The following is a 12,969-nucleotide window of genomic DNA, read 5'->3' as shown; positions in this document are numbered from 1 at the left end:
AGGAGTCAAAGATATCACAAGAGAAAAAAAATATTTTGAACTGAAAAAAATGAAAACACAACATATCAAAATTTATAGGGGGCCACTTGTATTAGTTTTCTAGGGCTGCTGTAACAGTATCATAACGGGGTCAATTAAAACAGCAGAAATTCATTGTCTCACAATTCTGGAAGCGAGAAGTCCAAAATCAACATGCCAATTGGGCCATGCTTTCTCTGATGGTTCTAGGAGTGGTCTTTCTTCCCTCTCCAGCTTCTGGTATTTGCCAGCAAGCCTTGGTATTCTGCGGCTTATAAGTGTCACTCCAGGATATGGTTGTCCTTTCCATGTATGTCTTCACATTGTCCCCTCCATGTATGCCTGTCCTCACAAAGCTCTCTCCTCTCTTATGCCAGTACCAATCTCATTGTACTAGGAGCCATCCTATTCTGGACCTCATCTGATTGTCTACAATGACCCCATTTCCAAATAAGGTCACATCCTGAGATATAGGGTGGGGGGAACTTCAACCTACCTTTTTGGGGGTCACAAATCAACCATAACACAGCTAAAAAGTGCTTCAAGGGAAATGTATACCTCAAACTCCTATATCAGAAAAGAACTCAAACCAAGATCCTAAGCTTCTACCTTAAGAAACTAGAAAAAAAGGCAAATTAAACCCAAAGCAAGCAGAAGAAAGTAAATAAAGAGTGGAAATAAATGAAAAGAATTTTAAAAAATAAAGAATATCAACAAAATCAAAAGTTACTTCTTTGAAACTTCAACATAATTCACAAACCTTTGGCTAAATTGACCAAGAAAAACAGAAGACCCAAATTACTAATATCAAGAATGAAAGAGAGAATATTACTACTAGCCTTCTAAAAAAGAGAAAGAATTTTTTAAATATTTTATTCATTTATTCATGAAAGACATAGAGAGATGAGAGACCTAGGCAGAGGGAGAAGCAGGCTCCCTGTGGGGAGCCTGATGGCTGACTTGATCCCAGGACCCTGGGTCTGCAACTTGAGAACTTGAGCCAAAGGCAGATGCTCAACAACTGAGCCACCCAGGCACCCCGAGAGAGAATTATTTAATATATTATTTTTTAAATTTTATTTATTTATTCATGGGGGGGGGGGGGCAGAGACACAGGCAGAGGGTGAAGCAGGCTCCATGCAGGGAGCCCGATGCAGGACTCAATCCCAGGTCTCCAGGATCACCCCCTGGACTGAAGGTGGCGCTAAACCGCTAAACCACCAGGGCTGCCCTCAAAAGAGAATTATAAGGGAATACTACAAAAAACTGTATGCCGACAGAGTAGAGGAAATGAACAAATTCCTAGAAAGACATAAAATACCAAAAATGACTTAAGAACAGAAACCCTGAATACCTAAAACAAGTGAGGAAATTAATCGTGAAAGAACTTCCAACAAAGAAAAGCCCTAAACCAGGATGCCTGGGTGGATCAGTGGTTAAGCGTCTCCCTTCGGCTCAGGGTGTGATCCTGGAGTCCAGGAATTGAGTCCCACATTGGGCTCTCTGCATGGAGCCTGCTTCTCCCTCTGCCTATGTCTCTGCCTCTCTCACGAATAAATAAATAAAATCTTTAAAAAGAAAAAAAGAAAAGAAAAGCCCAGAACCAAATTGCTTCAGGGGTGAATTCTACCAATTTTTTTTTAAAGATTTTATTTATTTATTCATGAGAAACACAGAGAGAGAGAGGCAGAAATACGGGCAGAGGGAGAAGTAGGCTCCATGCAGGGAGCCTGATGTGGGACTCAATCCCGGGACTCCAGGATCACACCCTGGGCCAAAGGCAGGCTCTAAACCGCTGAGCCACCCAGGAATCCCCTCTACCAAACATTTAAAGAACAAATAACACCAATCCTTCACAAACACTTCCAAAAAAATAGAATATACTTCCCAACGCACGAAGCCAGTATCACCCTCTCACCAAACACTCAGACACCAACAAAAAAGAAAAAAAGAAAACCACAGACCAATGTAATATCCTTTATGCAAAAGTCCTCAACAAAATACTACCAAACCAAATGCAACAAGATATACGAAAGGTTAGATACTGTGACAAAGTGGATTTACTGCAGAAACAGTTCAACATACAAAAAGCACTGCAATACGCAATATTAATGGAATAAAGGACAAAGCCATATGATCATCTCAACAAATGCAGAAGCACTTAAAACTCAATACCCCCTAATTTAAAAAAATAAAAAAAAAAAACACTCAAACTGTGAATAGATGAAAACTTCCTCAACCTGATAGAAGGCATCTACAAAACTCCAAGGCTAACGCCATAGTTCATGGTGAAAGACTGAAAGCTTCTCCCTAAAAACAGGAATGAGACAGGGGTGGCTGCTGTCACCACTTCTATCCAACATGTTACTAAAGGTTCTAGTTAGAGGGATTAGGCAAGGAAAAGAAATATAAGGTACCCAGATTTGAAAGGACAAAGTAAAGCTCTTCTACCTCTATTCCCAGATGACATGATCTGTACAGTGGACATGTATGACACATCTGTACAGATGACATGATTTGTACAGTTGAAAAAAAACAAGGCGGAAGGTCATGGTGCCAACCCCTGCACAGCTAAAGACCCACATAGAACTTTGGAGTCCTTTAAAACTTAACCAAGAGCGGACTGTTGACCAGAAGCCTTATGGATAACATATACAGTAAATTAACATATATTTTGTATATCATATACTGTATCCTTACAGTAAAATACGCTAGAGAAAAAAACGTTAAGAAAATCATAAGGAGGACAGCACGGGTGGCTCAGTGATTTAGCACCTGCCTTAGGCCCAGGGTGTGATCCTGGAGACCTGGGATCAAGTCCCACGTCGGGCTTCCTGCGTGGGGCCTGCTTCTCCCTCTGCCTGTGTCTCTGCCTCTCTCTGTGTGTGTCTCTCATGAATGAATAAATAAAATCCTTAAAAAAAAAATCATAAGGAATATACTTTAGAGTACTATGCTCTATTTATTAAAAAAAAAAAACCTGCATGTAAGTGGACATGCACAGTTCAAACCCAAGTTGTTCAAGAGTCAACTGTACATATAACATATATTCTATGTACATAACATTTGTTAATAAAGTTCTCCCAGAAACTGTATTTATGTTATGCCTAAATGTCTTAAGATTACTGAAACTGTTTAAGGTATGAGAACAGATACTACAGAACCATAAGGGTAGATTCTAACAGACCACTTCTGTAAGGGAAGGAAAACAGACGGGTAGACAAGTCAGAGGTGGGGGAACACCTGACCTTTCACCAGCCAGTAATACAGCGGGCGTTTTGTTTTAGCCTCTAGCATTCATTCATGGAGCTCACAAAGCACAGGCGAAGGGCAAGGATACGCAAGCAACGAAGACTCTCTAAGCCTACATGCCAGCCTTGGAATCTGATGGGGAGGAGAAGACTGTACTTCAAGGACAGAAATCAGTTTACAACCAGCCTAGCAAACAATTTTAAAACTACACAAAACAGAAAGCCCTCTAGGCCTTTCTCAGGGAGCACTCTTTAGGCCACTGGGTGTCAGATGCTTTCCATTAACAAAGATTCAGTCCTTCCACTGAAACTAATGTAATATTGTGTGTCAAGTATACTCCAATTAAAAAAAAAATCTCTCTCCTTTCCCATGAGTTGTACTTCATGGTAGCCAAGCAATTTTTCTTTGTAGAAATACTCCAAATAATAAATGAAGAAAGTCTGCCATTTCGCAGTTAATGACTCTGAGCAATAAATATCAATGATTGTTAACAGCACAAAACAAGACGACCAGATTTATTATGCCCGATTAAAACAAAACAAAACAAAACAAAACTCAGTACTAGTTACAAAGCATTCTTGCTAAAAAAGAAAAGAAAAGCTTTTATTTTTTTATTTTTATTTTATTTTTTTAAGAAAAGCTTTTAAAAGACAAACCTACGTCTGATGCAGTCTCTAGCCCTGGGCTGTCCAACTGAAAAATAATGTGAGCCACAAGCATGAGCCGGGTTTGTGATTTTCAGTTTCCTAGTAATCCCATTTTTAAAAAGGAATTAGAAACACAAATTACTTTTAGTAATATTTAACCCAATATACCCGAAATACTGTATTTCAACATGCAATTAGTATTTTTTGAAGTATTAATGTGATACTTTACTAAGTCTTCAAAATCCTGTGTATATTTTGCACTTAAAGCACATCTCAATTCACACTAATCACGTTTCCACCACTCAAGAGTGGCATGACAGCTATCAATATGAAAAACAACAGCTCCAGATCTTAAATATCAATGACAGTAAATACAGAGAACAGAGGAACATGTAAACATCATAGCAATGCAATCAGCAAAATCAAGATTATGGAAAGCTTTGGGACAAATGAACCATTATCTTCAAAACAACTGCAAAAGAAAAATAAAGACATGTCAATCAATATATTGAGATTTAAGAGAAATCTATCAAGGGCAATGAATAGACCATATTTTGTTCCTAATTTGAAATAAGAAATATCAACAGTAACTGCATATTTATTAACTGAAATATTTATATTACCTGAAATATATATTCACAGATGGAGTAGAGACTGTCCTTGAGGAGGTAACTGTTGATGCCCGAGACAGGTATGCAGAGGTTCATTCAACTACCATATACCTACTTCTTTTTTTTTTTTTTAATTATTTTTTTTTAAAGATTTATTTATTCATGAGAGGCACAGAGAGAGAGAGAGGCAGAGACACAGACAGAGGGAGAAGCAGGCTCCATGCAGGGAACCCGATGTGGGACTGGATCCGGGTCTCCAGGATCACGCCCTGGGCCAAAGGCAGGCACTAAACCGCTGAGCCACCCAGGGATCCCCCCATACATCTACTTCTAAATAGTTTGGAAAACTTCCATAATAAAGAATCTAAAGTATCGGGCAGCCCGGGTGGCTCAGTGGTTTAGCGCTGCCTTCAGTCCAGGGCCTGATCCTGGAGACTCGGGTTTGAGTCCCACATCAGGCTCCCTGCATGGAGCCTGCTTCTCCCTCTGCCTGTGTCTCTGCCTCTGTATGTGTGTGTCTCTCATGAATAAATAAATAAAATCTTAAAAAAAGAATCTAAAGTACCTGCGTATGTACTTGCCTGTATAGGCTCAATAATAACACCAATGGCCTGCCAAGAGAACTGAGTGCTTGGGAACAAAGGAGATGCTTCACTTTATACTTTTATATTTCTTTGAATTTTGAACCATGTAACCTATCTTACCTACTCAAAAAACTGAATTTTCACACATACATACTTTGACTCAATCCACTGGCCTCTGCAACTCCACCATGTCACCAGGCCCAGGCCTACTCCCTACTGCTTCCTCTCCCGCCTTCCTTCAATCCACTCTCCACACAGCAGCCAGAGTCATCTTTTTAAAATAGCATTCTGTGCCTAAAATCCTTCACTGACTGTCTACAGTACTTAGGAAACCACCAACTGGTTACCAAGGCAACAAGACCCTATATGACCTGGCCCTGCCTCTTCAGCCTCACCTCGTGCCACTCACCCCTTCTGACCTAGTAATTCCACCCTGTACCAAAGGATACAGACTCACCCAATTCATGATTGAGGAAACTGGGACATCTCTACAAAACACACCATGTGGCTCTATTAAAAATGTTAAAGATACGGATGCACAGGAAATAATACACGAAAGAGGAAGATGCAGACAGCACATGCTCACTGATTCCAGCCACTTTTAAATATGAACATGCACATTCACAAGGATCAGAAAAACAGATGACAAATATTTGACATTTTTAGGTTTCAATTTTATAAATTTGTTAAAATGACTTTAAAAAAAAAGAAATGTACATACTGTACCTCAGCATTCCAACTCATCCCTCACCTCTTTGAAGACCTGGACTAACCCATCTTCTTCAAGGAACCTTTCCCAACACAGTTCTGGCTGCAGCGATGAATGCAGCAGCACAGGCCTTTCTTTTCTCGTTAACTTTTAACTGATTCCATCTCATTTCCTGCTTGGTAATATCTGCTCCACCACATTTTTACATTTTGTGAAATCAGGGAATGATCTCAAAAATGTGCATGTCCCCTTACACAGTACACAGACTAGCACTTCAGAAATAGAAGGTGCTCGGTAAATGCTTACAGACCCCCTGGAAAGAGCATTTTAAATATACTCCGATCAGAACCTACAAACCTATTAACGGAACAAACCTATTAAAATTGGGATGCAAAAAGCAGTCAAAAACTTTTCTAAGTAAAATACCAACAGACAGTGATACAATTGGGAAAGTGACCTCTCATCTAGGAAGACACCATTTCGAAGGAAATGTCTCCTTCAGAGTAGTGTTTCAAAACTCAAAACCTGTGGAGAGATATTTTTTTTTTAAATAAGTGAAAATACTAGTTGTTAAGTAAAAGCAGAACAGTAAATGGGAGGACTTCAAAATCTAGAACAGATACACTCTGTACTACACCTACAGTAGGCCAGAGTAACCAGGCTCCAACTATTCCCTATGTGACTGCCTGAGTCAGCATCATCGTAACATGAAATCAAACCACGCACTTACTAGAAGATAAAGGCTTCTATCAAGCATGGTAAGACCAATGAAATGCTAAATATGAAGTTCCTAAAGAAAAGAACATGGCTCTCATTAGCTCAATTATTTTCAAAGACAAACTCAATAAAATGTGGTCCAACATAAAAAACCCGTTTTATGATAGGACAGGAAACAGAAGCAGGAAACAAGGACTCTGGTACCGATCACAAGTGAGATCTCTGAGCATTAGGGCTAAGAGACACTCACTGCTCTTGATCACCTTTTTTGTGACTCCAGAACCTTCCCCAATAATGAGCGCAGAAACACAAACCACAGAGATCCTGAGGGGCAGCCCTTTCCACGGGGAGGCTATGTTTTTAGTGTGGGTGAAAATTCACTTCTCAAGACCCTTCTGATGTCTGCACAACAGAACACTTTCTACCCTCCTTAGTAAAAATCAACCAAAGACAAGAACAGAAAAAAGAAACGTAAACTTCATCTAAGACACATTTTAGAGCCCTACATGAAACGTGAAGAGGAAGATGAAGGAGAGCCAAATCACTGCACAGAGCAGAGGAAAAGGAACCCAACCAAAGGGGTTCCTGCTCAGAAGCAGGCTGACTGAACCCACAGCACCACAGAGAGGTTCAGAAGATGAGGGGGATACTCTAGGCTAAAAAGGGGTGTAGGTGTAAAATTCCACCCAGGAGCATTGGACTCCTGGTCCCCAGACCCCTCCTACAGACTCAGACAAGCACTCCTCTCTGGGACCTGCAGAGACCAGGGGGTTAGCTCTGACGAAAGAAACTACACCAGGAGTGTCCCATACTGGGGACCATAGCAGAAAAGTCAGGAGTAAAGTCCACAACTACAGGCAGAGAAATTAGGTCAAGGCCATGGACTGAGCCACAGAAGACCCTCCTCCTCCTCCTGCCCTGTAACCTAGCTCCACAACGTCCAGCTCACCAACAAGGCAAGAGACTTGAAGGAGCCTTCTCTGAGGAAGCCAGACTAGAGGATAGTAACATTTGGAGGAAAGCCAACAGAAAAGTCCATCTTTGCCCTCTGCCCTCCACTAAAGAAACAAGTAAACAAGCCCCTAAACTCTCAGCTTTCCATTTTTAGCACTTTATTCTTTTTTTTAAATAAATTTATTTTTTATTGGTGTTCAATTTACCAACATACAGAATAACACCCAGTGCTCATCCCGTCAAGTGCCCCCCTCAGTGCCCGTCACCCATTCACTCCCACCCCCCGCCCTCCTCCCCTTCAGCACTTTATTCTTAACGGTGACTAAACAGCCAAGAATCACCAGAATGGAAGAAGCTTTCCAGAATGAAAGAAAGAAGTTAAAAAATACAGCAGCAAAGAGAAATGCAGGGGAAACAGAAAAAAAGGCAGAAAACCAATTATTTTATTATATTTTATTTTATTTTATTTTATTTTATTTTATTTAAGTAAGCCACAGGCCCAGCATGGAGCCCAACACGGGGCTTGAACTCACCACCCTTAGATCAAGACCTGCACTGAGGTCAAAAGTCAGATGCATAACGGACTAAGGCACCCAGGGATGCCATAGTTTTTTTAAGTTTTAATTGTATTTTAAGAAATTTAACTGAAATTAAGCAGATACTGTGTACGTTAAACAAGAACAGGAGCCATTAAAAAAGGGGAGAAAAATGTGAAAATACAAAAACAGAAGTTAAAAATTCAGTGAAAGAATAGTCAAAAATGCTCCCAAATAGTAGAACAAAAAGATTAAGACATGACCAGGATAAAAGCTTTTAAAAATTAGAATACCAAGGCAGCCCGGGTGGCGCAGCAGTTTAGTGCCGCCTTCGGCCCAGGCCAGGATCCTGGAGTCCTGGGATTGAGTACCATGTCAGGCTCCCTGCGTGGAGCCTGCTTTGTCTCCGCCTCTCTCTCTGTGTCTCTCATGAATAAATAAATGAAATTAAAAAAAAAAAAAAAATAGAATACCAGGGCGCCTGGGTGGCTCAGTGGGTTAAGTGTCTGACTCTTGGTTTCAGCTCAGGTTGTGATCTCAGAGTCGGACTCTGAACTCAGCACAGAGTCGGCTTGAGAGTCTCTCTCTCCCTCTGCCTCTGCCCTCCCCCCCGCTCTATTGCTCTCTCTCTCCCCCTCTCAAAATAAATTTTTAAGACAAAAATTATAATATTAAGTACACAAAGTACAACATTCAACTGAAATAGTAGAAAGCAAACTATCTCAAATATATTGTACAAAATTTCCTATAAACAAAATGGCATCAATCTCCAGATTTCAAGCTACTTAATATCCTGCATGATAAATGAAAAAACGCTACCATTAAGGCACATCATAACAATTAGGAAAATCAAGGATGCAATGATCCTAAAAAGTTGGCAGGGGAATAATGGTTACCAAGACTTAAAAAATGAAACTGGATTTCTCAATAGCAACAATGAAAACTAGAAGATATGAGAGCAGTAACTTAAAAATTACTTCCAACTGGAATGTCAAGCCCAAACATATTCTTTCAGTGTGGTGGGAGAATAAGTACATTTTCAGACACACAAGTCCCAAAAGTCTGCCTCCCAAAAAACTACTGGTAAGCTACCAGAGAATGTGTTCCACCACCACCAGTGAATAAACACACAGACAGGAGCCATTAGACTCAGGGAAAGAGAATGATGGGGAGACTCCCAGGACGTCAATGTGTACCAAGTCAAGAGAACAAGTGCATCCTGACCTGGCAGAGTGACTCAGGAGCACCAGAGAAGCAAATGTTGAGCTGACAGGACCAAGTAAAGGGAACTTAAACTGAGAAACATTTTACAGAATAGAAACTGCAAAAGCATTATTCTGAGGTTCAAAGGAAACCAGGCAAATGAAAAATGAGGCAATTATTAACTCCAGGAAGAAAAAAGGCTATACAGAAAAAGAAATACAAGGTGCCTGGCTGACTCAGTTGGTAGAGCCCTCGACTCTGATCTCAGTTTGTGATTTGAGCCCCACGTTGGGTGTAGAGAATACTAAAAAATAAAATCTTAAGGGACACCTGAGTGGCTCTCAGTTAGTTAAGCATCCAACTCTTGGTTTTCACTCAGGTCATGATCTCAGGGTCATGGAATTAAGCCCTGAATCAGGTTCTATGCTCAGGACAGTCTGCTTAAGGTTCCCCCCCACTTGCCCTTCCCTCTGCTCACACACTCTCTCTCTCGAAATCAAATAAAATCTTTAAAAAATAAATAACGATGTGTGTATATATGTGTGTGTATATATATATATATATATAATTGTAGTTTACCACATGGCTCAGCACAGCACAATAATGACCTGAACAGACTGATGATTTTGGATGTGAATTTAACCAAGATTTTGAGTTTTCTAGAGAACAGAGAGTATGAGAGCACTGAAGTCATCATCTATCATTCGTGGAAGCCAACATTTAACCCCTAAAATTGGTGAATGAGGCATGGCAACACAAGCATATTATTTAGATACATGAAGTAAATGTTAAAGAGTGTCAAGTGGCTGCTGCTCTCTACAAAGTCAAGAGAGAAGGAGGGTGGCCTCTTTAAAATATCTTTTAGAACTATTTGCTTTTTTAAAACTTTCTTCAGTATTTTTTTATTTATTTTTTTGTCTAAGTAGGCTCCACATCCAATGTGAAGCTTCAACTCACCACCCTGAGACTCAGTGTTGTAAGGACTAAGCCAGCCAGCCACTCCAGCACTACCTGATTTTTTAAACCATGTACATGTGCATGTATTTTTTTAACAAAAAAGTAAGTTTAAAGAAAGATACAAAGTAGCCACCCTGCTAGAAAAGCCTACAGTCTGCCTGGGAATGCTCTCCTGTGGAAAGGTGACATTTTGCTGGGTCAAAAACCTTATGTCAAGTGCATTACTCTGTGCTCTGGCGCTGGGTGATCCTGAATATACATTAAACCCCAGAACCCCCCACATACTAATCCACAAAATGGGAGCAGTGGATACATTCCACTCTCTTACTAGTTCTCTGTAGTGTGAAGAAGAGGTGACTGTCTTTCTAGGTCAAGGAAAAGAAGAAAGAATAAACATGCAATTAGCTAAGTATCAAGCATTCGGTTTTCTAGTTTAATCATTTGGCAATCAATGAACCCTGATCCAGTCACCGTTTCCCATATTTAGTAGCAAGAGAGGATCCTACGCCTACCCACTGTCCAGGAGGCCCTTTACTCTATCATGCACCTCCATCATAAACACTTAAGATCATGAATCTAAACCCAGAGCTTTTATTCATGTAAAATGACCACCACCCACACAGCACACGTTCAGTGAGCTAAACTACCTGCATCCATGGTCTCCGGCACAAGCTCTGAGCCTTGGGATGCACTGTGCCTGTTTCTTCATCTGCAAACGGGAACAGAACAATACCTACCCCACAAGATCACTGTCAGGCTGTAATGAGTAAACTCGCGCACAGCACTACAGCAGGACTGGACACAAGTAAGGGCTTAGGAAACAGCCTGGAATGCCTGGGTGGCTCAGCGGTTGAGTGTCTGCCTTCCGCCAGGGGTGTGATCCTGGAGTCCTGGGATAGAGTCCCACATAGGGCACCCTGCATGGAACCTGCTTCTCTCTGCCTATGTCTGCCTCTCTCTCTGTGTGTCTCATGAAGAAAGAAAAAAAAAAAAAGAAAGGAAAAAGCCTGTCATTATCATCAGCTCAGTTAAGCCCTCTATTCAAGACTGGAATGAGAGCCATCGGGGTCAACTGCTCATCAATTATTTATCAAGAACCTACTACGCGCCAGACACCCAACAAGTGCTAGTCCCGTCACTGGCTATGCCAAGTCATTCAAAAGTCTTCCAAGCCTGTTTTCCTCTTCTGCTAAGTAGGAAATAATAGTACCTGCTGCACAGAGCAGAGAGGGGCAGGGAGAGAACTTACCTAAAGTAAATCACAGGGCCCCGAGCCACAGCGAGTGCTCGATAATACCATTAATCACCACACATCATCTCTCCACAAACCTGGAAGTGACTTGCAGAGTTAACTAGTTCACCTGCTTGTTCCAGAGCCTATGGTAGGGATTCACTTAATACTCCTGCACCCTCCCCGTTTCCTTACTATCAACACTCCCAAAGGTAGATAAGAAATAAAAAGACCGCACGTTACTTGGATTAAAATACACAGCTGAGAGTGTGCACGGGAGGCTGCACCTTCGCTTTCCCAAGCCCCCACGTTACTACTACACGGAGCTCTCTGGGAGGGCGACTAGCGATCACCCCTCCCTCCACACGGGTCCCGCCAGGAGCCCAAAGCCCGCACGGAGCCCGCACAGCTCCCGCATGGGATCCCGCACTGGGTCCACGGGCTCCCTCCCTGCCTCCCGCTCGCTTCTCCCTCCGCCGCGAGGCCAGAGGTCCCCGGCATGGGAGCCTGGTCTCCGCGCGGCCACGAGCTAGGACACAAACTATCGGCCACAATTGGCAAAAGGGAAGCCTACACGGCAGGAGCGAGACCACGGGAACTTTTTAGATCCAAAGCCCGTGGAGGCAGTTTGTTCAGAAATAAACTGAAGTCGTGCCTTCCTGCTTCTGACAGCCGCCAGGGCTGGGCAGCATTGTCTGGGGAGAAGCGCGCCGGGCCGGCCAACTTTTCCTTAAAGCCAGTGCCATCCTATTCGGAACAAAGTGAAAGGTCAGCGGGGCGCAGGAGAGAGAGGCGCGGGGAGCGGACGGCCTCGCCTCGGCTCGCGCCGCGAAGTTGGCCGGCTCGCCCCACTTTCCCTTTTGTCCTCCGCCCCTTCCGCGGGGCTCCCCGCAGAGGCCCCGGGCGCGCGGGGGCGGGCGACGCGGACCCGGGCGGCCGGCCCTCACCCCGCGCCCCGCCCGCCGGCCGCCCCCCGCCCGCCGCACAAAGCGCGCCCCGCGCGGCGCGGCCCGGACGCCGGCGGCCTCGGCCCGGCCTCGGCCTGAGGCGCGGCGGCGGCGGCGGTGGCGGGGAGGCGCGGGCCCGCCCGGCCCCCTCCGGCTCGGCGCCCCCGCCTGCGCCCGCGCGCCCTGCCTGCCCGCCGGCTCCGCGCCCGCCGGCTCCGCGCCCGCCGCCCCCGCCGGCCCGCCGCCCCGCTCCTCACCTCGGCATCGGCGGCGGCCATGGCCCGGGCCCGCAGCGTGGCCCCGCCCCTCCCGCGCGCCATCGCCCCGCCCGCGCCTCGCGGCTCAGGGCGGGGCGGGGCTGGCCGCGCGCGTCTGCGCCTGCGCCCGCGCCCGCGCCGGCGCACTGCGGCCCCGCGTGCGGCGTCCCCGGCGCCAGCCTGCGCCGACCGGAACCGGGACGCGCGGGCCGGGCGGGGGGCGGGGCTGGGCGCAGTGGCCTTCCGGGGGCGTCGCGCCGGCCGGGCGTTGTTCTCCGGTTTTCACAGTTAGCTTTTCCTTCTACGTGGTCATTCCGGTGGCCTGGCCGGGGTGGAGAAGGACCCC

At 44.3% G+C, this 12,969-nt stretch overlaps 1 protein-coding gene across 7 annotated transcripts in view; it reads right to left on the bottom strand.

Moving 5' to 3' along the window:
* EHMT1 (euchromatic histone lysine methyltransferase 1) overlaps positions 1-12,710 on the bottom strand; it is a 144,896-nt gene extending 132,186 nt beyond the window's left edge. For 3 of the 7 annotated variants that reach the window (XM_072778897.1, XM_072778899.1, XM_072778901.1), the window contains exon 1: positions 12,624-12,702. In XM_072778897.1, the coding sequence (XP_072634998.1) occupies positions 12,624-12,686 (63 nt within the window). In that variant the 5' untranslated portion in view covers positions 12,687-12,702. Of the gene's footprint in view, positions 1-12,623 lie in introns of all 7 variants that reach the window. The other 4 variants (XM_072778898.1, XM_072778900.1, XM_072778903.1 and 1 more) reach the window with 2 other exon arrangements.
* Positions 12,711-12,969: the final 259 nt, after the last annotated feature.

Source organism: Canis lupus, chromosome 16 (genome assembly GCF_048164855.1).
Source record: "Canis lupus baileyi chromosome 16, mCanLup2.hap1, whole genome shotgun sequence".
Lineage (NCBI taxonomy): Eukaryota > Metazoa > Chordata > Mammalia > Carnivora > Canidae > Canis > Canis lupus.
This window is presented reverse-complemented; position numbering and strand designations above follow the sequence as displayed.